Source organism: Asterias amurensis, chromosome 3 (genome assembly GCF_032118995.1).
Source record: "Asterias amurensis chromosome 3, ASM3211899v1".
NCBI lineage: Eukaryota > Metazoa > Echinodermata > Asteroidea > Forcipulatida > Asteriidae > Asterias > Asterias amurensis.
In genome coordinates this window covers 8064409-8090374 of record NC_092650.1, presented here as the reverse complement: position 1 = coordinate 8090374, position 25966 = coordinate 8064409, and the positions used below count along the sequence as shown (strand labels likewise).

Genomic DNA, 25966 nt, shown 5'->3' with positions numbered 1-25966 from the left:
AGAGTTTACTGTAGGAAGCTGTGAGGCTTCAAAGTATTTTTTAACATTATTTGAACATTTCGTACTGTATGCTACAGGAATTTTTAAGTGGGTTGCGCCCATTAAAACTATACCTGTCCCATATCAGCGGCCATATCTGTGATGTAATTGTTTTGCTCAATCGCGGTAGGCCATAGCTTGTTCAGATGGTAGCGTGTGTCGTTCCCCATACGTTCAAGTTGCTCGCTGCTTGACCATAAAGTCTATATAAAAGATACAAATACACTGTAAACATAAGTTAGTCATTTTGATTAATAAAAATTAGTCCTGCCCTACGTCTGAAATGACTAATAAAAGTTAGTCATACAAGCAGATGACCAACATTAATTAGTCAAAAGTGACTGATTTTACTTAGTCATCTGACTGATATTACTTAGTCATCTGACTTGTATTACTTGGTCATCTGACTAAATCAAGAAACGTCTGAAATGACTTAAAGTTAGTCATCTGACTTTTGCAATTAGTCATTCAAAATAATGACTAATCACATTAGTCACACGACTAAGGCTTTGTTTCATCTAAAAACAAAAGGATTGAAGCAAATTAAATCATAAACACCTTGTCAAAACGATTTATTTCATCTAAATAGGGTTTAACATGATAAATTTCCGAACAGCACCTACGTAACAAAGTGAGTATTAGAAAGAAAGTTTGAATACATTGCATCATCACACATTTTAACAACAATTGTAAGAGAAATATAAATATAAAACACGAAAAAACAAAAACATTTGAAGTTGCATTATACTTCATCACCGTATTACTTGTACTTTGGTTTGCCAATGTAAAAACATTGTATTTCAAAACACAATGATAAAAAAAAGTCAAATAAACATTTCATCAAATAAACATTTCATCAATTATTTGTAATTATTCGGCACAAACAAACACAAGTGTTGACATGAAAAGTTCATGTCGCATCTGTTTTTACCCCCCTTGTATAAATAAAAAAGAAGAAAGCAGTGGACTTGCAAAAAGGCTAAACTACTTAACACCAAAATAGTAAATTTGCAGACCAGTTTTCCTGGGTTTGTGTTTCTTAGTGCCCAGAAAATGTAGCAATTATACAGTTTTGTTCAGGAAAATAGAACACAATGCTACGACATGTATAATGATAAAATGAAAAATATAATACATGGGCCTTTGTCTCACATTTATGTAAATATAATGAGTCAGTGTAACATGTTGCAAATAAATAGTTATTTTGTCAAGTGTTTTCCATATGAAAGGATTCAGGTACTTTTTCAAAATGTCCACAGGTTTACATTAAACATATTATAGTTTTTAGAAAGAGTTAATTTCTCAATAAATTAAAATAACTACAACTTGAAGAATTTTCAGGGATCTAGAAGCACGTCCATTGTGAACCAAGAGTGTCATTTATTTCAGTATTCATTTGTTATTTAGATGATCAACTTAGTCAAAATGTCACAGATTCTTTTTATTACGCAAATGTTGGGATATACCAAAAGAGAGTACTGGTTTTGACAATTGCCATTGTGTGTCCAGTGCCATTAAAACAACCAGTTCATCATAACTGGGTAATTAAATAGTTTTGAAGTACATCAATATATTTACCCAGCAATACTTAAGAGTGTTGAGATGCCAGGTCCACTTTGACAGCCGACTGTGATCCGTGACGATTCTGTCGGACTCATCAATGTCTTGAATATTAAGATCCTTCAAAAAGTAGGAATGAGAAAATACTTCACCAGACTGTTTCGATTTTGAGTTAATCTAGGGTTACCGAATGTATACAAAACCCTGGATTAAGATAAACATTAACCATATTTTGCAGATCCATAGGTCCTTGAGTTTGGTAAGCAGTTTGTAACAGCTAACATAAACTAGACATTAAGTGTTTGTGAACAAACACGAAGCTGTTCCGTGTTGTTTTGCTTGGATTATGTGCTTCATTGCCCAAGGAATATATAACTGAAAAAACGGTTTCAAAAAAGTTGTGTAGCTCTTGTTATAAGGTCTTACTTCCCGGTTGACACGTAAGTAAAGGTCAACATGGGCCCACAGCTACCAAAGATAAATCTGCAATGCCAAGGAGTCTATAAAATCGGTTGTGTAGAACTTGATATATAGTCCCACTTCCGGTTGACCCAGAAGTAGAGGTCAACTTGGGGTCACAGTTTTCCAAAGCTAATATTTATTGCCTTAGAGTCTATAACTGAAGTTTGAACATTAGCTTTGTACTTTTTTAGATATGGGCTCACTTCCGGTTGACCCGGAAGTAAAGCTCAACATGGGGTCAAAGTTGTTTCAAACTAATCGTGAATGCCCAAGGAGTCTATAATAACTGAACAAAAATTGATAATCTGTTGTATAGTTCTTGAGATATGGTCCCACTTCCGGTTGACCAGGAAGTAGGGGTCAACTTGAGGTCACGGTTTTTTAAAGTTAATATTTTATGCCTAAGGAGTTTATAACTGAAAATATTTTGCAAATCTGCTGTATAGTTCTTGAGATATGGTGACACTTCCGGTTGACGCGGAAGTAGAGGTCAAATTAATCTCCAACCCCAAGGAGTCCTTAAGAACAAACAGTTGAAAAGTCGGCCGTGAGGTTCTTGAGATATGATGCTGCAAAGATTTCCTAATTAATATGCAAATGAGGGTCACTGGTGGTTAATTAATAAATAATTTTAATATGCTTTATGATAGGAATTAAGCTAAACATCCCAAAGCTTCCATCTAGTATTATTTTACGTGTTTAAAATCACATAATTAATTTGTAGGATACTCCTTTATTTTCCTACTCCTGCCGATAGGGGGCGCTTTTTATATGAGACATTTCAATTGCACGATTTCTGCACCGTAATGTCTGTATCTGACTCTGTATTTGTATGTGTACGTTGCAGAGACCAAAACTGTCACAAAATGTCAAGCTATAATTTCCCCTATAGAACACGGCCCAGTTTTATGGCTGTCTGCTTCAACCAAACTCTGCCCATTTATTATACAACCACCATTCTCCGCTTGTTTTGCAGGCGCTGAAATATCTGTGCAATTAGTTCAAAGCAAAGATTACATAATATGATAAGTTTCCCCGCGCACAAGCAAAAATATCCCTGCTAAGCTGTGAAATATGCTTTATGTAAGCGATAATATCCGCGCTTCTGATGTGTCAATTCTTTGCTTACGCAGTGAAGCAGAGTCAGATTTCCCCTCATGTACTAACAATCTTTTTTGCCTTTACATGTTTTACTAAACCTACTCACAGGGCAAAATTACATGGTTCTTATGACCACCAAAGTCTGCGCTTACGATCACCATTTTCCACTTACTGTGATGTGCAAGCTTGGAAAATAATGTGCGAGCTTGGAAGCACACAAACAAAAGAAATCCCTGCTATAAGCAGTCTATTTCGCTTGACGTAAGCGCAGAAATCAATGCTTCAGCAGATTACTGAATCTTTACATTAAGCAAGTTCCCATCACGACTCGACTAGTCGCACCTCAAAACTAACTACGACACTTGTCGAGATAAAATACAGATTCTCAAGATTTGTGCCGCTATGTGCCGCAAAGGCAATATTAATTATGTTGCGAATGGGTGACTAGTGAATTTTACTACTCGACTAGTCGCACCTCAAAACCTGACTACGACACTTGTCGAGATAAAATACGGATTCTCAAGATTTGTACCGCTATGTGCCGCAAGGGCAGTATTAATTATGTTGCGAATGGGTGTGACTAGTGAAATTTACTACTCGACTAGTCGCACTTCAAACCTAACTACGACACTTGTCGAGATAAAGTACGGATTCTCAAGATTTGTTCCGCTATGCCGCAAGGGCAATATTAATTATGTTGCGAATAGTAGTAAGCAACACAACTGGTTCACCAATATAGTCGGGACAAATTTTAATTATGTTGCGAATAGGTGTGACTAGTGAAATTTACTACTCGACTAGTCGCACTTCAAAACTAACTATGACACTTGTCGAGATAAAGTACGGATTCTCAAGATTTGTTCCGCTATGCCGCAAGGGCAATATTAATTATGTTGCGAATAGTAGTAAGCAACACAACTGGTTCACCAATATAGTCGGGACAAATTTTAATTATGTTGCGAATAGGTGTGACTAGTGAAATTTACTACTCGACTAGTCGCACTTCAAAACTAACTATGACACTTGTCGAGATAAAGTACGGATTCTCAAGATTTGTTCCGCTATGCCGCAAGGGCAATATTAATTATGTTGCGAATAGTAGTAACCAACACAACTGGTTCACCAAACAGGTATTCGGGACAAATTTTGTAGTCGATGTGTGAACACGATTATAACGGAGTAGAGAAAAACAGTAGTCGCGACTCAAATAATAACTTGTAGTCATGACTTTAACACTAAAGCACACTAGTCGCCCCTGCGTACTTTTGTCTCAAGTAAAGCACGGTTTTTCCTGCGAATGCAAATCAAATTTTTAAGTCACTGTTTTCGCAGTGAAAGTTTCGCAGGAGTTGAGCACAATTAGTCAACTGTAGCAAATTTTTTGATGCGAATTGTGACGTGAAGAACACATTCCCTGCTAAGCTGTAAAATACGCTTAGCGTAAGCACAGTTCCCCGATTACTTAAGCGCTGCGATTCTTTCCTTTAAAAGCCATTGGCCAAGGACCAAACTACATAATAGTTTTTTAAACACAAAAAGCAGCTTAACCATGCCTCATGTTCAAGTTGTGAATCCAGGTGTTCTGCTCAATTTCTGCAATTTTGTAAAGCAAAATGTTTTGCCTGTTTATTATAGGCAGCTCTATAAAACTGAGCCACTCAACCACCAGAGAAACGATCAGCATAATAAAAACTCTGCTTTTGTATTCCTGTCAAAGAGTTTTTGTTTGTCGATCATGGTCTTATTTCCGAAAGTAACGCGAAACACTGGAATTAGTTTAGGCAATTGGTCCTCGGCGCAAACAAGGTGACTTTACCCGTAAATCATTCCAAATCCCGGGCGGTCTATTTTCGTCGTCTACGCTCGTCGCCTGAAACGAGCCCGGTCAAAGACGCGCGACGCTCAGAGCTTAATACGTTTTTACATGCTTTGCTAAACCCATGTGCCATTTCTACCTCCATGCTAAAACTGAGACTAAAATAGTTTTCGTGACATTTATTTTTTACTCCTTTCTCAAAAACTTCAACAACACGGCAAGCTTTCAACTATCATTATCTTCCCTCCATGCTTCGTAACGTAGAACCATGTACATGTATTTAGACTCTCCTCCTTACAAGAACGTACACCAAAGATCGTGCTGCGCGAGGACAAAATCAGGACCGTTTTATTTTCCAGGAAAGAAGCTTCTCACGAGCCACAAATTTGGGGGAAAAGAACATGTTGTACAGATCGTTTTAATGTAGGTACATTTTTCTGATTGTAAAAAAAATGTAAAATGTATGCCTCTATATATTGATTTCGTCGCGATTTTATTCCTTATATAATAACTGTATACATTTAATAAAAATAATTACAAGATGACGTGAGATATAAAATTACTTCATTTTGCACATCTTCAATACCCAGAGAATCAATATATGAAGCATTTTTGAAAATCGGACGTTTATTTTGGGAGATATGCTGTTAACAAGATTGCCTAATTAAATATTCATATCTTTAATAACTCGGCTAATTGATTAAGAGATTAAAAATCATACGTGGAAAAACTAAGTTACGTACTAAGCTTCGATTTAATATAGAACTCAAGTCTGTCATTTCTACCGTTTCTGAGATTATCTTGCCACAAAAAAGTCGTGCGTTAAACCTATGGCGTTTTGAAAAAAAAACGTTTCTAAAACGTTTTAAAAATCTCGACGAAAACAATACCTGTTCCGACGGACGGCAGCTAAAAACAATAAAAATCTAGACGAAAACAATACCTGTTCCGACGGACGGTCGGAACAGCTAAAAAAACACATTATCAGTTCTGACATCATATCAAGTTTATTAGTTTACACTGTTAGCTTCCTCTTAACGTAAACGACGTATCCCTAACTTTCCCCTCGCTTATGTCAGCATACATCAGCGTGTTTTCGATATCAGGCGACACGCCATGGTGCAGGCCCGTAACGTATACTCTCAATTCTATGTGAATTGGCAGTGTTACAGTACAACACCCATCGCTGTGGTGTTAAAAAAAAACGATCTGGCATCGGTGTTATACTGGTTTCACAAAGAGTTGGGACTAGAACGTATAACTTTTTGTGAAATGCACCCAGAACCTTTAAGAGTTGATTTTGATTGATACGTAGTGGCAGAATGAATGGAACCTGTCATACTTCTCCAAGGAGTGCTTTGCCAATCTCATACGGTGAGAATAAGCTGGCTCTTTTAGAAACATCCACCATGTCCTGCAGAAAATAAAACAAACAAATGAAGGGGTAAGATAAGTTGTTTGCACATTATATTGTTAAAACCGGTCCCTGATTTCTAACAGTTTGATTTTTAATTAGGTTTCCCGCACAAGTATTTTTGTTCGTTATACAGTTTATCCTAAAGCTTGAAAGCTAAAGAAGAAAACATGGGATTTAAACTCGACCCTATTTGAGAAATTTGAATCATGTGCTCAGGTTATTGATTAAAACGTCTGGTTGATTTATCACAAACCGGTTATAATTAAACACAATTAAACAGCCCTAATGTTAAAAGTTATGAAAATTGTAAGTTTCCATATTTTGTTTTTGTCATGGACATTGGGTCGAGTTAAAATGGCTAATATTGAAAAATAATTATGGAAGATTTGTGTGGTAAGCTTACCGTGAGATTCAGGAAGGCTTGATTGACGAATGAGAATAGTGTTTTGACATTGGGAAGAATCAAAGGTTTGCCAAGCACCAAGTGGTTCACCTTAACATTGACAAAGAAAGAAAGGTGTCAAACTACTATTCATTTGACTTAAAATACATTTAATTTACTTTTATTTTATGTGGAACTAATGTGAAGAGCGAAAACACATTTTGGATAGGAAAAATACTTTGTTTGTTTATCTGTTTATATGTTGTTGTTTATTGTTTTACCTTACAATCATAATACAAAAAACAAAAAGTAACAAAAGGTGAAAGCAAAACAAAATAGAGTATGAAAGGGAGGTCATCATGATAAGGACTAATTTAAGAAGTGGATATCAAACGAAATACCTTTCCCTTAAAGGCAGTGGACACTATTGGTAATTATCAAAGACTAGCCTTCACAGTTGGTGTATCTCAACATATGCATAAAATAACAAACCTGTGAAAATTTGAGCTCAATCGGTCATGGAACTTGCGAGATAATAATGAAAGAAAAAAAAACACCCTTGTCACAGTTCCTATGTGCGTTTAGATGGTTGATTTCGAGACCTCAAGTTCTAAATCTGAGGTCTCGAAATCAAATTCGTGGAAAATTACTTATTTCTCGAAAACTATGGCACTTCAGAGGGAGCCGTTTCTCACGATGTTTAATACCATCAACCTCTCCCCATTACTCATCACCAAGAAAGGTTTTATGCCAATAATTATTTTGAGTAATTACCAATAGTGTCCACTGCCTTTAAAGAGGAAAAACGATAATGGCATAATCCAAATTACAGGAACAAAATTAGTTGTATCGTACCTGAAAACTCGCATCGCAGTCGAAGAAATTACTAGTCGTTAACGGGGTGGTACTGCCTGGACACATTTCCCTGGAAAAAAATCCAACACATGATGTCATCGTACTGTTCGTGACGTCAATCGAGGCGCGATGTTTGAAGAGAAAATGTGCAGTCTGGCCCCGTACACTACATCTGGGTGTCAAGTCTGACACTGATCGGTATGGTGCCTATACGTACACAACCACGGTCACGGAGCAGACTGCACGCACTGCATGGCTGCTGTGCGGACGGTCCACTCGGATTACCCAGCACGGTGAATCGCATGCAGGGCCAACACAAGATTGTGACGCTTGGCGCAAGCTAAAAACATACCCTCAAAGTTGACACAATACCCGATTTTTTTCACGATAGGCAAATACTCCTTTAGGTTCTTCCCACTAGCTGGAAGAATTGTAGGAATGGCGTCACAAAATGTGTGGTGTGTTCCGGATTCTCGAAGCACGACGGTTCGAAGTGTTTGCTGCACAGCGCTGGAAAAGACGTCGGACCGGACCACTTTGCAAACTGATACCATCTTTAGTTGTTTTGTCGCATCCAATACACGTGGTCGACATTGCCGGAAATGCAAGAATTTTTTTTTTCGAAACGTACAAACTCACGACTAGGACTCGCATGTATTGCACGTACGTGTGTTGGATGTTCGATCGAGGCAAAGTCTGCCTCGATTGACGTCACAAAAGGGGTAGGCGGAGTCACCCCAAACAACTTTATCTATTTGTTAACATAAAAATCGTTACAAAATGACTCAAAACATTATTTATTTGTTTAGAAATACATACTCTAATGTTTGAAAGAATAAACAAAAAATATATTTCCAGGTGACTTTAATCCATATAAAAACCGAATTGTGTATTAGAAACTAAATTGCATTTTTCACAAATACTTGTTTTGTGTTAATCGACAAGACTGATCAAGTGTTCAAAGGGCGCACAAAGCTTTAAAACCAACCGTTTTACCACGTGCGTGTCTCCTGTTTGACTCAATGCACCCAACGTCATCATCGCACCATTCTTGGTTTTACACGACAATAAAGTTATATTGGTTATTGGATATTTACATAAATTTGTTTAGGGGATATAATACTGCTTTATTGCATCCACTGTTCAATATCTAATATTTAAAAAGCAACACTGATATTCGCCGTATTTCAGCATATTACGTAAATATCCAATATCCAATATCAAACTGACTTTACTGTCATTATTTGTACGCACATTTTTTGTGTAATCACCGTGTAGTGTATTTTTTAACAGTTTTTTTAACGAATTTTCGTTGGGAACGCAACGTTTAAAGGCTTACCAACCATATGCCATAACTATTAAATTAAATGTTTATACTCTCAAAACAGCGACCGTAGACAGCAGCCGCGAGTAGCGTGGGTGGCTAGGAGTCGAAGCATTTCTAATTATGCACATTATCAGGTTTCATGATTCATCAATATATGTATATTGTTTGAATATTCATAACGGTGGTTTGCAGAACTGATTGAGATGGACTTTTTTCAACATTCATTACAGTTTAACCATACCGCTGAGGATGGAGACATGCATACTATACTCACTGTATATTGGCTGTGGTGATAAAGAGCCGGTCGGAGGGAATACCAGTGTCAAACTCATGAAGCAATTCATACTGTGAGGGTACATCAAAGGTTGTAATGGCTCGAGCCTGTAACAGTCATTAACAATGAGGCGGACATTAAAATAAAAAGTTTGTGATTTTGTGTATGAATATGACGAGGATTAGGCGCCTGTTTTGGGGACTTTGGGGACTGGAAGTAAATTTTGTTTAATCACTTCTGGTGAAGAGGGTGTGAAAAAAAACTTGTCTAAACTCCGGATGTGCTCCGGTGTGCAATAGATTCTGTCTATGGAGAGCTATAATTATACAAACTTCTTCTGATAGCGCCCTCTTTTGAATACTCCTCTTACAGTCCACATTAGTTTCCCGTTTGAGGGAAAAATGCCAAGAGATTTAACTTTTACTCCGGCGGACAGAATCTCCGTCGGACAGAGTCGCCTGGGACACCGGCTCAGATTCAAAATAAATATTGGAAAATATTTAGAAACATACACAATAAATAGATACGACAATCTTGAAGCGGGTATAGGATGAAATGATCAACATTGTAGCCTATAAATAAAAAAAAGTGAAATGAATTTCTAACAACTCCAAATCAGTTAAAACATCTTATAAGAATCATTCTCAAAAATAGGAGAAGCGCCTAACCCTCTTCCACCCGTCCCTATCACTAACTTACCTGAAGGAGGTACACTGTCTCACCGACCACCGCGTACTCGATGTCTCTACCATCACCAAAGCAATCGTCAAGCTATAACAATATTGGGGACAAATTAAATACAAATACTGGTGATTAAGAATAATAGCAAGCGCTTGTTATTGTACACCGGGGTTTTCAGTTTTAAATACGACACCCTTTTTTATTTACAGCTCATGGAAACGTGAGCTCGAGTCAAGTACGCTTGACAGCTCGGCTTCGACATCCCGAGATTGACCTATGCCATTTAAACAAAATATAATCGAGGGATCACCACAAGTTCTCAAATTATTTTTTCCAAAATACAAATTATAGAGTTTGCGTTGACTCACCATAAGTGCAATCCGTCCAAGTTTTAAGCATGTATCGTCCGATAGTGCACATCCGGCGGACTCAGTGGATGACAGTGACGTCACTTTTGTTCCCCCTTCTTCTGTAAAGATTGAAATGAAGACAAGTAAACTTTATAGTTGTCTGTTTTTCCAACACTAAACCATCGGCTTTGATCAGTGCCCAATTTCATTTCATGTACCGTGAGCAAAGCATCGGCGCAGGGAATTCTTCGCTTACGTCAAGCGTCTTTCGCGGTACGGGTTTAACAGGGAAATTTGGCTTGCACGCGTACTCCACGCTACTAGGCTTTCTTCGCTTACACAGCTCTTAGCACAGATATTTTGCGCTTGCACGAACAGAGAATAATATTGTGATCATAAGCGCGGAGCTCTGCGGTATTAGCAGAGCCAGGAAGTTGGGGTCTTGACTCTTACCGAGAATTCAAAGCCAAGCCCATAGTTGGTTTTCTCCGATTCAAATAATGTTTCCAGAACCTTAAAGGAGGGAAAATAGTCTGAATGTGGAATATTTCATGTGCTGTATAAATCAGTGTATATTATTGCTATTGAAGAGGCAGGACGCACTAAAGGTTACGACATCGTCGTAAGTCCGTAGGAACTGGTTTTACTTTCAACATTCGCTGCGAAAATATCCACGTGACTTCAAAATTGGCTTCGCATTCGCAGAAAGTATGAACCGGGCTTCAGTGTATTATACCTGCCACGAAAATGGCTTCTTCTTTCCGTCCAATAGTCTTCTCTGCAACCGTCAGATTGTTCATGCTATCCACTTCCAATGCGATGGTATCCACTTCGCTGACACCTGCGACCACACTCTGTTGGTAAAATTAATGTAGAAGATGTGATTTGTAGTAATGTTCATGTATCTTAAGCACCATGCACTGTCTGGTTAAAATTGATATGGGTGTTGTCAACATAATAAAAACCGAAGGGAGAACCAAAATTAACATCATGATGTTCAAAATTACATTCATAAATACCTACTACAGTTTATCCATTCTGATTGGTCGAGAGGTTATCACGTGGAGGTGTTTGAACTTCGTCTCGTTAAAATTATCAAGAACCAGGCCTCGGCGGGTTTAAACCACTAGTTGAAAACCTCTTCACCAAACATTGATTCCCTTATTAATAGCTGTTTTGGCAGAAATAATTTTTATTTTTTACTGACACCATAAAGATGGTGTTAATTTTGTTTGGTGTGTGGCAATACCCAGTGTCATTTTAACAGCCCAAGTTTGCAGTGCAGGTTCGACAAAAGTGACACGGACCATTGTAAGTTTTCGGGGATTTAGTACTTGATAAGTTAAGAGCATTATCCGTTGAATAAAGGGTCACCAACCTCACCGAGTCCAAAGTTAGCGTTGATTACTACTCGTGATGGGTTACCAGTGATCGGGTCCCGACTGAATACTACACCTGAAATACAAAGTAAATAATACGTGCTTGTTGGTTTAGCCATAATTATGAAACTAATATAAACAATATCAGCAACGAATGAATTTCACTTTGGTTTAAGCAATTAAGAAATCAATCTTTGAGAGTAAGGGATTCAATTTCAGTTGTTGAACCTCAGTCCCCATGATTATCATAATTATACGGGTCCGCTAAAGGCTGGTATCTGGCGTAAGTCACGACCCTCGAAGTGTGACGTCATAAGGCTACATGCTTACCTGCGGTTTCAGCCGGAACTATTTCTTGCACGACAACCGCCATTGACGACTCCACAGTTTGGCCATACTGTCTGAAGAAAAGTCAACATTGCACAAAAGTGATTCAAGTGCATATAATACATACACCCTAAAATATAATCCCGACATTTAAAACCACTGTGAACCTTTGGTAACTGTCAAAGACCAGTCTTCTCACTTGGTGAATCTCAACATATGCATACAATTTAATAAACTCAATTGGTCGTCGAAGTTGCAAGGGATGGAAGAAAAAAATGGCACAAGTTGTGTGATTTCAGATGCTCAAATTCCCGTGGTCTCGAGTTCAATTCAAATATTTTAAAGTGGGAACTTACTTCTTTCTCAAAAACTACGTTACTTTAGAGGGAGCCGTTTCTCACAACGTTGTATACTATCAACATGTAGTTCTCCATACTCGCTACAAAGTAAGTTGTTATGCTAACACTTATTTTGAGTAATTGCCAATAGTGTTTGGAGCATTTAAGTAGATTTTTCTCAATTTTGCAAGCCTATCCACAAAAGCATACTGTTAACTCATTATGATGTTATGTGGTCTACAACTGCGAATCTTTCCTCTTTTAAAATTAACTACTTTACACATTATATTTAAAGGAACACGATGCCTTGGATCGGACGAGTTGATCTTTATAAAGCGTTTGAAACCGTTTGTTATGAAATGCATATGGCTGGAAAGATCTTTTAAAAGTAGTATACAATGATCCACACAAATTTGAATCGAAATTGCACGGTTTTCCTTTTACTCTGCGAACGAACACGGTCGGCCATTTATGGGAGTCAACCATTTGACTCCCATAAATGGCCGTGAGAAATCAGTGAGAAAGGCTGAATATTTACAGTAACGTGCACGCATTAACCGAGTCTTCACCTCGTACCTTCTGTACTGTACTGCTTGGAATGAAAACTGTGAGGCCCAACATTTCTGTACAGCCGTGAAGATCTGAAATGAGAAGAGAATGGATCAATGTCTAATATTCTATAGATATGTCGATTTTTCTTTTTAATAAGGCCATGTCCGAATTGATTGACTCAGCAGATGCTACGGTCTGATGTACAAAAGCTTAAGCACAAAAACTAAATGCTTTAACAAAATTTCTAATGTATATTGTGACTGGTATATCCTGCTCATTGTTGCTTAGCAGAAATCTGTTAAACAATATATTATGCTTAAGCAGCTCTATGAAATTGGGCCCGGATCACCGAACAACAGGAGAACTTATTGGTCTATAAGCCTGACGAACAGAGATAGTAATATTGTGAAGTGCCGTGATCTAGCTATCAGCATTGTTTACACGTTTTGGGATATGTTTTTTAAGGAGTACCGTAATGGTCATACCTTTTCAAGTGTGTTTATACACAGATATGTTTCCATCTGTCCTGCGGCCGACATCAGGGGGGTGTCTTCGCCTGAAAAACGAGGGAGATTGAAACAACAATGAGAGAAAAACTTATAGTTTTTGTTAGGCTACTGCATATTCATTTTGAATTGGTTGACACTAACGGTATATTTTAGTTTCAATGCAACTTGGGGGGTTTAAGGCATCTTAACAGAGGACTCAACTTTCTAAAGAATAACTTACCGACAGCAGAAGAACGAATAGCAAACGATTGGCCGTCCTTGTTTTCTGTAAACAGCTCATGAAATTGGCGGGAGATAACTATTTTCATGTCGTCTGATATCTCGGTTTTGCTGATCAGTGCAACCGTGCTATTGGATTTAACACAAAATAAAGTAATGACAAAATACGGGCACGATAAATGCATATTAACTATTTGCATAAAAAAAGAAAATACACATCACCCTGCAGTGGGAGCTCTTACTAGCACCTTTAAAGGGATGCTGCAGTGAATTAAAATAAAAGTTAATTTTGCTGTCATTTATTTCTGATATATGTATTGAACATCAATAAAATGTGTTTTGTTTTTTCCCCGACATATCTCACTTGCGTAATTAGCGAATAAGTCATGCCCCCCCTTTTGTGGATTTTTACCGCCCCCTACCATCGACGTCACGTCGGGAATTCAAACATATCGTCGGCAAAAGGAGTCTGGTTCCTAACTACACGCGCCTAGGTACCAGGCCACACAATGCACACGTCTCTATATGCACACAGCCAGGGGACCCGACGGCTCGGGTTCCCGACATGACGTCACATGAAGGCTCCCTTTTAGGGGCGGGGTGGGTTCCCCTAATCTCTTGGAAACCACTTTTAAAATACTTGCGCATTCAATACAAAATTTTAAAAAATATTTCAGGTTTAAAAAGTCATGTTTAATCGTTTAAATTAAAAAACAAAACCACTGCAGCCACCCTTTAAACAAAAGATAAAAGGTGGTTTACATATTATTTCCAACAAAAAACGACACTCTTAAAAAAACCCGTAATTACCAGTAAACTGACTAGGTTTGACGTGACAACAAAATGCAAGCATTAAATCCATTGGACACTTTCGGTAAACAGTATTGTTCAAAGGCTCACCACACTTTGTGTATCACAACTTATATATAAAAATAACAAACCTGTGAAAATTAAGGCTCAATCAGTCATCGGATTCGGGAGGAAATAACGGGAAAACCACCCTAGTTTCTGCACGTTTCGCCGTGTCATGACATGTGTTTAAAATAAATCCGTAATAATCAATATCGAGAATTGATAATGTTTAATGTTTTCTCAAAAAGTAAAACATTTCATGGAATAATATTTCAAGAGAAGTCTTTCACCACTACCTTCTGTAAACCCTGTAAGTTATTTGTAAATATGTGATATATTATATGTTTGTGACTTACTTTTCACAGGCCGATTTCAGGTCGCCATTTTGTATCCCACAAGACACCTCGCTGAGAGTCTTTATGGCAGTCCGCAAGTCTTCATTTTCCTAAAAAAATCAAATGAAAAACATATTATGCTTATTTAAAGTATTTTTTGAATTTGAAATTAATTTAATCACAAGTTACTATAATTATGAAGAACTATTTCATATAGATCACGGGGCTGTGACAATCATCAACCTCATGAAAATACGACAGAGCAAACAGACAAATTATGGTTTAACATACAAAACAGAAGACCCCTACAAATAGTATTTGACGACAGTAAATGTGAATGTCCAATGTCCAATATCGACAAAAGCAACGTTGGTATTCGCTGCACAAACCTATACGAATGTCCAAAGTCCGAAGTCAAACATCAAACTAACTTTAATACCGTCATACAGAACGTTTGTTTTTAAAGACACTGGACACTATTGGTAATTGTCAAAGACCAGTCTTCTCAACATATGCATAAAATAACAAACCCGTGAAAATTTGAGCTCAATCGGTCGTCGAAGTTGCGAGAGAATAATGCATGAACAAACCCTCGTCGGACGAAGTTGTGTGCTTTCAATGCATGAATTCGAGACCTGAAATTCTAAATCTGAGGTCTCGAAATCAAATACGTGGAAAATTACTTCTTTCTCGAAAACTACGTCACTTCAGAGGGAGCCGTTTCTCACAATGTTTTATACTATCAACAGCTCCCCTTACTCGTTACCAAGTAAGGTTTTATGCTAATAATTATTTTGAGTAAATTCCAATAGTGTCCATGCCTTTAAATGCGTTCTAAATAACATTCAGACAAAATACATCACAAATATTTACCTCCATATGCTGATTGAATGCCTTGGTTGTTATGCAAAAGCCATTTGGAACTTCAAACTGTAAAGACAATTGAAAACAATCTAACTTCAGTAGATTTAACGCCAGTCCTTCAGTTGTGATTAAAATATGACTGAATCTTTCTAACTTCTCCTTTGACTAAAATATGTTTGTATGAGTCTAACATAAAGTACTAAATAGTTTTTTCCCAAAACAAAAAGGTGGAAGTTTTCTTCCGACTCCATTCCCAGAATATAGAGCGTGTAGCTCATGCAATCTCTTCGCATGTCTGCTTATAAGTAATGTAAAAGGTAGAACAATAGGCATCTTCTATCATCAATACAAAAACATCCTCTCATGTCTATACTGAGATTCTGGTTTTGTTTCTCACCTCCACCTGTCGATGTTTCTTGAGCTCTATCAGCATGGCGAGTTGTGAGCCTTTGCCACCGGTCATTGAGCCAACTCGACACGAAGAGGCCCCTAAAGGTAGCACCAAAGCTTCTCGATCAGCCCCGCAGAGTTCGGCTGTAAATGTTCGGGTCAAAGTATAATAGTACCCTCATTTTATTTGAGATTCTAAAAATCATTTAGGGAAATGTATACATTTGGGTTTATAGGAACCGTTCAATTGTTTTAATCCTAAATGTAGATGTTCACAATCTAACCAATCTCTAGTAATTTCAAAACGTGTTCCAGTTGTTTAGATATCGCCGAAAATCAGCAGCGGGACCGATTTCGAATACTCATCACTAATACACAATTTGAGAAGCGTTACACGGTAACGCTTCTCAGATTCAAAACGTTGAGCAATAAAACTTTTATTTTTCTACATAACCACATTACTTCGAAGTAAACATTTTTTTTTTAAATGCTTTTATATAACCAATGCTGCTGTATGGGGTTATAACCAAAGGTTTGTATTGCCATAACTGAAATAACTAAACTAAAAAACAGTTGTCGATCAACTGCTAATTTTATCTTACGAAAGCTAGTTACAAGTTAATAATGAGGATTTGATTATTTTAAGTATTCTTCGCACAAACCTGGCTCCTTGCAAAGTTGACATCTCTCTTGGATGGGATGAGTTTTCGGTCTCGCATTGTCGGATCTGTAGAGATAACAAACGTGTTTTAACCGAACAGAAAAAAACAATCTTGTTCAAACCGTATTTGTTGAAACGCATCTTAAATATCAATACCATGCCTTAAAGTGGTTGCATGCTTACCTGAACATTGTTTGACAGAAGCCCCGTGCCTGCACGCCGTTGACCCGGTAGCTACTCATAGCTTCACACACCCTCATGCTCTGGTCCGTGCCCAGGTTGAAGTAGGCTCTCTTGTCAACTTTAGTTTGTATCTCTAGAGTTGAATCATCTATGAGAAAACAACGGATCTGGTTTAATAAATGCCTCTGCGAAATAGGTTTGTCCTCACCAACGAGAGCACTTATCAAAAACAAGGACAACAACGAACAAACAAACACACACACAAAAAGCAACAACAACTGGACCCTTCGTTTGGTAAAATGGGATTCAACAGTCAAAATGAACACTGCATAAAATACCAACTTAATGATATTAGTGGTCCATGTCTGAAGGGAGTGCCAGCTTTCAAATTTACATGGAAAATTAACATTATGGGTTATACTCATTTCATGGTTCGGGTTGCTTGACCCATATAAGGTCAAACTTTCACGTTTGTGATCAACGTGACCCGTTTAGGGTCATATTGACCACAAACGGGTCATTCTGACGTCAACATAAGCATGGCAAATCGTACTCATCACCAGGTTAACAAATTCTGGCCCGATACTCTTATGGTACTTCTGAGTTTTCTGATTTACTTATTGACAGGAAAATGTGATACCTACTTTCAAAACGAACACTGAATGAGAATGTCTTGGGCAGCTCGTTATAATTCCCCATCAGTTTACACACGGGTAAATATACCGACCGAACTGGGTGTATAAAACCATTCGGGTTGGTCATAAACCCTGAGAACGACACACTGTGTAGAAAATAATATTCAAAGTGGGGTTTAGATGGCTGAAATTGATAAAACATAATACAAAACTTTAATTTCTATGTAGCATTTGATTTACGGGCGTCTCGAAGCGCATCATCAATGGAAAACTTTAGACTATCTGCCAATCACCAAGAGAGGGCGCTCTTCACCAGGTAATGTCAACTTTAGGAATAGGAGAAGCATGAGTGACGGTCACTGACAGACAGCAAATACCTTGTGTTTTGCGTGTTTTTGATTTTGTATTTTAGATTTAGCCAAACTGTATTTTGTTTTTCATAACACATTGCCAGCATAAACCAAACTGTTCTGGAACAGGACGTACTAGACACGAGTTCCCCAAGGATAACAAGCGGTGTGCATGAGTTTTGGGGAGTGTTTCTTTTAGGGTAATTAGCAAAAATTCCAAAAATGCTGACCTACCAAAACTTGAGAAGAAATCTGAAATTTAGTTGTATGACAATGTATCTGATTTAATTTTCAAGAGGCTGAGCGACTTCTAAATATTTTTTGAGTATTTTTGAATTTTTAGCATTTACCATTGTTTGCTATAGGAGTTGTGCACCCTTACCTGGTAGGTCTGCTGCCCTCTAGTGGCAGAGCTTCTAAAAAGTCTCCCATTGTAAAACCATACTTGGTAATGAGTAATGGGGAGAGGTTAATGGTATAAAACATTGTGAGAAACGGCTCCCTCTGAAGTAACGTAGTTTTCGAGAAAGAAGTGACTTTCCACGAATTTGATTTCGAGACCTCAGATTTCGAATTTGAGGTCTCAAAATCAACCGTCTAAACGCACACAACTTCGTGTGACAAGAGTATTCTTTCTTTCATTATTATCTCCCAACTTCGACGACCAATTGAGCTGAAGTTTTCACTGGTTTGTTATTTTATGCATATGTTGAGATACACAAAGTGAGAAGACAGTCCAGTGTCTTTAAGGCAACTGCTTTTGAATTGCAGTGTTCTAGAATTTGTAATTCGTCTTGGGCTCGAATCCCACCTGAGTAATATGACTGTGATTAAAAAAAAAAAAAAAAAAAATCGGGAAAGGACTGCATTGGTGTAATGGTAAACCAAATAATACTCTTTATCCTCGATGCAAATTTAAGTTTATCGTCGGGGTACCTGCTGTATGCTATAACACAGGTTTTTGTGAACATGGTTCGAACTGTCTCTAGCTACCGGCCTATCTCGGTGGTCTGGTTGGTAAGACATCTGATGGCAAAGGTCGTACGTTCATATTCTATTCGAGCTATAATATGATTTTTCTTCACAGAACTGACTTTGAGTATTCAGTGCTTTCGTATATCGGTGTAAGGGTTACACCAAATTATAATTGTTTAAGTATATACGTATCTCATGTTTGCAAAACCCGCCAGCTCTCGGAAACACTTTCAAGCAAGTTGATCGGCATTAACTACCTATTCAACTGCACGGGCCAACTGTGCACAAAAATAACTATGTTCGTTATGGGATTTGGGGCATTGCATGGTGAGGTATAAGTATTGGCTTTGCGTGCATCTTGTGGGTAGATTAATATGTTCTTTTGAGTAATTTGTCTTGCGTTATATTCAACTACACCGCGGAGTAGATTTTCGAAATTCGGGAGACTTCTCAGTTCTGAAAGAAACTGTCCTGCTTTGAACTACTACCTGAGCTGAAGGTAACCATCACAGCTATGCACATGATGGTAATCAGATCGCAAACTGACATGACAGTTTATCTTGGTTTACCAATAGAGATAATATAGATGTAGGATTGTTTTACCTTTTCCCATCGTAGTAGGCGCCCACGTGAAGACACTTTCCATCCTGTAAATGAAAAACAAGACATGAGTATTGTATTTCTGAGAAAGAATTATCAACAAATATTTTTGGTTTTACCAAAGCAACTAACAGTTCACAAATTAACTTCCTCTTTGTTTCCGATGACACGTTCACAAGTTTAGGACACGTTCTCGAAAGCTGTACCATTATATTAAACGCAGTGGACACTATTGGTAATTGTCAAAGACTAGCCATCACAGTTGGTGTACCTCAACATAAGCATAAGATAACAAACCTGTGAGAACTTGAGCTCAATCGGTCATCGAACTTGCGAGATAACAATGGAAGAAAAAAAACACCCTTGTCACACGAAGTTGTATGTTTAGATGGTTGATTTCGAGACCTCAATCTGAGGTCTCGAAATCAAATTCATGGGAAATTACGTCTTTCTCTAAAACTATGGCACTTCAGAGGGAGCCGTTTCTCACAATGTTTTATACCATCAACCTCTCCCCATTACTCGCCACCAAGTAAGGTTTTATGCCAATAATTGTTTTGCTACCAATAGTGTCAACTGCCTTTAAGTATTATTCAAAAGACCAAACACACAATTTAAACCCAAAGTTCTGATGACAAGAGGAGGATATACAGTGCATGCCTAAACAAGTTGCACATTCAAACGTAAAGTAAAATTGATAATTCAAGCTGTTAAAATTGTACTAATGGAGTGCTCTCCAGCTAGCTCATCCATATAGCATCAATCACACTGATTGTTCTGGAGCAAACATGATTTCTTTTCTGACCAACCTCCTGTACAATGTAGTTGATGACGTAATACTGTATGCTCTCATCCCATTGGTCCGATCCTGATCCACCTGATAGTGTCTTCACACCGCGCATGAGCAGTGTAGTCTCCTCGTTACCTCCAACTTGGACAGTTCCATGGATCATTCCAAACTGCTCATAATGATGGCTAGAATTACTGCCACGTCAAAAAGGAACAACGGTAATCAAATTTAACAAATAACAACAGTAATAGGATTGTCAGTGTATTCGTATTAGGAGACAGCCGACCCAAACAAAGAAACACAAAGTAGAACATGAGATTTGGGACAATACGTTCACCACTTAAAAAAGCTAACTTTCTGAAGACTATCAGTAGAATATAATTTGCATACCATCAATGATGGCTTATAGCAAAGGATATCATATTTTGAATAGTTTAACCCTGCGATGCCCCGGCCTGTCAGATTTACATGTCATGGGGGTAATGCTGCGGCAGCCATTAGACGGACGACGGAAAACGTGTATAACTCATTGGTAATGTTCATCTCACATTATTATAATTTGTTTAAAGCTAATACATTTCCTGATATTGAAGAGACAGTTTGAGTGTTGTAGTGTCGAGCGGTTAAGAGCACCCGCTTCAAACTCTGGTGTTTTTTATCAGCAGAGTGTGGGTTCGAAACACTTGTGTCCTTAAGCAAGACACTCATAACGTCCTTTGGGTGGGACGTAAAGCCGTTGGTCACGTGTGAAGTGTAACGCACGTAAAAATAATTTAGTGCACTTCTCAAAAAGAAAAGGGGTTCGCCCCGGTGTTTGCCCCGGTTCCTGGCTGTGGCTGCTGAATCGGCTCTCCGAATTCATAACTTCAATAACAACGTTATGTGTAATCGACCCCCTCCCCCTCGCAACCAACTTAGCTCTTCACGCATGCGCGTTTCATCAGCGATGACAGCCAATATCAAGTCATCAACTCAGCTGCAGGAGAAAAATACCCACAAAGTCTCGGCAAATTAATGTACTCGGGGAGCACTTCAAGTAAATATTTTGTGTTTGTGTTTAACAAAAGGAGATCAAAGTAGTTTCAATGTGATATCCTACGAAAGAAATATTCAAGTTTAGATAAAACAATAGCTTATGTAGAATATTATACCGTATAAATAAAGTTGTCCACCATTTTTTTTTTTTTTTACAAATTTGTTTAATTTTCTCTTGCCAGGTCCTTTTGCTTTCCTGCTTTAATACACAGGAAAAACCATCTGGGTATGGTAAATCGGAGTGTACTTTCTCTCTACGCATTAAGCATAACCAATGCGTACACGTGCTAGGTCACACAATGAATGGCATAAATTAATCATTTCATATCAACACTTTCTTTCATTATGCAAAACGTTTCACAATGAGAATGCTCAACAGACTTGGTTAAGTTTATTAAATTTTTGAGTATTTCTCATCGACTTATCACGCATGCGTGGGCGGCATACTTGATGTGGGACACCAAGTGTTGGGTCTCATAAACCCTCTTTAGAAGAACAAATAATTTGGCTGGTAGTCTACTTCAGATGTTCTTTAGAAGAACATCTGAAGTAGACTACCAGCCAAATAATTTGGCTGGTAGTCTACTTCAGATAAGAACATCTGAAGTAGACTACCAGCCAAACTATTTGGCTGGTAGTCTATTTCAGATGTTCTTCTAAAGAGGGTCGTCGAAACTTAATTTTCCTCCCCCAGTACACAAACTTGGTAAAAAACCTGCGAAAAAAATATCACAGGCATATATTACTTCGTGGGATGATCCTGGAATTGCTATTTTGAACTGAATTTGATTTCTGAAGTGTCTTCAGGCAATGTATAGGCCTATATACCTAATTGTTTTTTGGAACCGTTCGACTCCTTTACGAATTTAACCTGTGTGAACGTTTAAAGTTTTCCACTTCTTTTTGTCGGTCGCGTTTTTTATTTATTTATTTTTTATTATTTTTTTTATTATATAATATATCGCCGATACTCCGGAGCGATTACTTCCATACAGAAATAATACTCTCTACATGAATACATGATCCGAGAAGCGTTACCGCGGTAACGAAGCTATTTTTTTTAAAAATATTGTTGAGGATAACATATATTTTTCCATTACCATTGTACTTCGAAGGGAACTGTGTTTTTTTCAATTCAACATACCATCCAAGACTAGCTGCTGTAGGCCTACTTCACTGAAGTTTGTTTTGCTGTTAATGTTCAGAGTCATTATACCACACGTATACCAGACCCTTTATGCCACGTGTCCATGCCCCCGAGCGTGTTTTCCACTACTTTTTTTTTGTGTTCGTTGACAACGCATGTTACATTGTTATTGCCCTTCGGCGCAGCTCAATCAACCTTGCCAAAACACATGCCATTGCTCATTTTGGGGGGTATTCTCCTTTATAGCTTGTTTGTGGCGTTTGTACAAACCCGAAACACCTGGTATTTCTCATTATTTTTGGGGTACTCCCCTTTGATTGCGTGTGGTAGGGTTATAACTGCTACAATGCCAAAATTGTCAACAATTTCAACTTCAAAATAACTAAAGGTCCTGCCACAAGTATCGATCAACAAAACACAATCGCTAATTATGTTATGGTCTACTTGTTGTATGATGGCGTAGATATAAGGATATGATCGCCAGTAGCTGTATGGAGGTTGGCGTCTCCGTTCGTTTAGTTCTTCAAGTTATACGTTGCGTTTAAGCAATTGTGTTCTCCTTAAGAAGTTTCGGTACCTATGTTTCATTTGAAGTTGCGTGTATTAGTACCTCGGTAGGCTGATAAAACCATAACAACATATATATTTGTTTGCAGATCAAAATAAAAACTATACGGGCAAAAAGGCTGGACGTATTAAACCGACTGATTAAGTCCGATGTGTCTGCAAACAGAATTTACAGTAAGAGCTTACTTTTAAAATAGGCAATGATTATCATTCCCCAAATTTAGTTAGTTCCAGCAACAAACTGGAATCAATTTGACCCTGATATGCCTTTCTCGCGTTTCTTCAAAAAGGTAAGATGAAATAAGCAAATCAAGAAACAATAAACATTTTATTGATGTATTCAAGCAGACGAAACAAAACGTATTGACTAAAAAGACATTGTTTTTTTTTTACCATTTCTCACTCTTGTAAAGAGTGCTCTCATCGTCAACGAAACACAGAGATGCGAATGTTAATAATATCCTATTAAACTTTTTCAAACTGCAGGCAAATTGAACTGACCATGTGGGAGTGTAGCATCTTCATCATAATCGTCGGTGCATTGGTACCCATGGCTTCTGTACCCCATGAGGCACTGACAGTGGGATGCGGTGGTGGTGCAAGCAAACAAGCAGAGGAAATAGAACAAATAGGACTAATATGTTTAATCCTATTTTTTCTAGTTAATTCCTATTATGACCCAAGGTCAATTGTCCTTGGTTTTCCGAGTTTACTTTTATCATTCCTCGTGACTTTTCATTCCACTACTGCATTATGCCACACCATTTCATGGACTTGTCGTGGTAGCTGTCAAATTATGTGCGCTGGCGCTTCGATTACACATGCCGTTTGTGAGATTATCTGGGCAATTTACAAACATGCTTAGGTGGTGTCGATTTAAATCCGCTTTTTTTTATCACCACTGTTTTGTTGCAGATTAAACGAAATTGTTTTCACTACAGCGTAGTCGAAATGGTGATATCAAATTTAGCAGCTGTTATCAGAGCCTGCATGATAATTACCACACAGTGTATTCGAAATTGTTAGTTGCTTTAAAGCATCCAAAGACTCAAATTCTACGGCAATTCGAACGTCATAGACATAGAGTTTACAATTAATTATTCACATCAGTGGCTTACGGCATCACTATGGATAGCAGCACTATGTGTATTCGTTTAGAGGTTGCTAAATATTAAGAGTAAAGCGCATGTCCTGATAACTTGTATGGCATCATTCATAGTGATAACGTTAGAGCCTATATAGCTCAAATTTTTAAGCACAGTAAAATAAAATCCAGCGCAAGATTGAAAGAACTTTTCAAAACAACACAAACTTAGTGAACCACACATCACTGAGATATCTGACGAATAGTGGCATAAGTTTTAATATTCTGGTTTTTCATTGGTTTGTTTCTTGGAGCATTTGTATTAAATGTTTTCACGATATTATTTTCATTCAGCGTAGATCATGAAATTTGACGAAGTTTGTTTTGTGTGTGGTATAATATGTTACTCACACTTTAAATGAAATTTGGTAGCATTGGGACAAAACAACGATAACTTGGGAAGCACTCAATAGTGTTTTAGGTGTCTACCCACAAACGGCACCAAAGTTATTTCAGTATGTGCACGAACCATGTATTTTGAATGCAGTTTATGACGCGTATAACATTTTTATAACCAAGCTACAATTTTTTAGAGTTCTTGAATAAGTTTATAGTGGCAACTGTTTTGTTTGGGTCATTCTTGTTGTACTTTATCCAGGTATAGTTTTATATCGGTCGTTTCTTTGCAAAACTTCCAAGTTACATGCAAATAACACCGGTACAGATACTTATATTTTGTTAAAGGCAGTGGACACTGTTTGTAATTACTCAAAATAATTATTAGCATAAAACCTTACTTGGTGTTGAGATACAGCGAGTGAAAATACTGGTCTTTGACAATTACCAATAGTGTCCAGTGTCTTTAAGCACAAGTTACCAATAATGGGGATATTGCTTTGTAAACTGTGTATGTTACATCTATATAGCTTGCTGAATCTACTTTTAATTAAGATCAGTCGCCAGGTCTCAAGAAAATCATATAGTATAAGCTGCTATAGCTATAGAGTATTCATAAAAAGAAAATGTTTAAAGGATATAAAATAGAGCTTTGTTAAGATGCACAATATCTACTCTAAAAAAATGCACGAAAGAATAAACCAAAGGAGGGTGTTCAATGCTTTTATGATATATACATCAATAATAACACCGACAGTTGCTCGTGAACCTTTCACTACCGTGCGGATAGTGAAAGTGAAACCCTATTTCGTGTTTGTTTTTTGTTCATTTTTATGAATTTGTTTGTTCAAAATTGCACTTTTGTAGATATGTCATGAAATTTTTGAATCCTTGATTATTGGACTAAATTGTTTAATAACATTGCCATGTTCATTTAAAGATCAACTACAATGATTCAAAACTATATAAAGTCCGGCATATTGAAAAAAAAAGAAAAAAAAAAAGAAGTTTAATATATGAACAAGTAATAATTATAGGCTTCAATCGTAAACCCCGCCACCCTGCAGGAAAGTCTACACCCAGCAGTCGATTTCACAAAGAGTTAGGGACTAGTCCTAGGAGATATACAAATTGCATGGATAGTCCTAAGTTAGGATGAGTAACTGGTCCTAACTCGAGATAAGACTAGTCATAATAGCTCTTTGTGAAATCCACCCCACCTCAGACAGGGGCGACAGAGTCCATCGCGCCGAACCAAATAGATTATGACTGAGCGAATCGAGGTGGAAAAACAAAAGTTTCCACATCGACGTCTGAAACCAAGACGTTCCGAACGAATGCCACAGTCGATCATTCGACTCCCAGCCAGTGTTCCTATTACTGTTTCACACGTTAAACTTGTTAATAATTTGGTGCGGCGCGACTCTAGAGCGCCTGTCTAAACCGGGTAGAGAATAGACTTAGTTCAAGTCGGGTTTCGTGCTAATTACCAAAGTCAACGGCAATACAGAGAG

The 25966-nt window shown here is 37.7% G+C and overlaps 1 protein-coding gene across 2 annotated transcripts in view; it reads right to left on the bottom strand.

Moving 5' to 3' along the window:
• The window catches only part of LOC139934357 (rifampicin phosphotransferase-like), a 44217-nt gene that overhangs the window by 11998 nt on the left and 6253 nt on the right, over nucleotides 1-25966 (bottom strand). For both annotated transcript variants that reach the window (XR_011785703.1, XM_071928550.1), the window contains exons 5-26: nucleotides 20243-20417; nucleotides 19437-19480; nucleotides 17518-17654; nucleotides 16874-17021; nucleotides 16692-16756; nucleotides 16037-16173; nucleotides 15649-15705; nucleotides 14797-14885; nucleotides 13590-13717; nucleotides 13346-13416; nucleotides 12885-12949; nucleotides 11974-12044; nucleotides 11643-11719; nucleotides 11001-11118; nucleotides 10283-10383; nucleotides 9933-10004; nucleotides 9234-9340; nucleotides 7633-7702; nucleotides 6799-6888; nucleotides 6321-6392; nucleotides 1618-1719; nucleotides 114-242 (exon numbers count right to left, since the gene is read on the bottom strand). Coding sequence is in view for 1 of the 2 variants with exons in the window: in XM_071928550.1 (XP_071784651.1) it covers nucleotides 114-242; nucleotides 1618-1719; nucleotides 6321-6392; nucleotides 6799-6888; nucleotides 7633-7702; nucleotides 9234-9340; nucleotides 9933-10004; nucleotides 10283-10383; nucleotides 11001-11118; nucleotides 11643-11719; nucleotides 11974-12044; nucleotides 12885-12949; nucleotides 13346-13416; nucleotides 13590-13717; nucleotides 14797-14885; nucleotides 15649-15705; nucleotides 16037-16173; nucleotides 16692-16756; nucleotides 16874-17021; nucleotides 17518-17654; nucleotides 19437-19480; nucleotides 20243-20417 (2125 nt within the window). In the remaining variant the exon portion in view is untranslated. The remainder of the gene's footprint in view (nucleotides 1-113; nucleotides 243-1617; nucleotides 1720-6320; nucleotides 6393-6798; nucleotides 6889-7632; nucleotides 7703-9233; nucleotides 9341-9932; nucleotides 10005-10282; nucleotides 10384-11000; nucleotides 11119-11642; nucleotides 11720-11973; nucleotides 12045-12884; nucleotides 12950-13345; nucleotides 13417-13589; nucleotides 13718-14796; nucleotides 14886-15648; nucleotides 15706-16036; nucleotides 16174-16691; nucleotides 16757-16873; nucleotides 17022-17517; nucleotides 17655-19436; nucleotides 19481-20242; nucleotides 20418-25966) is intronic.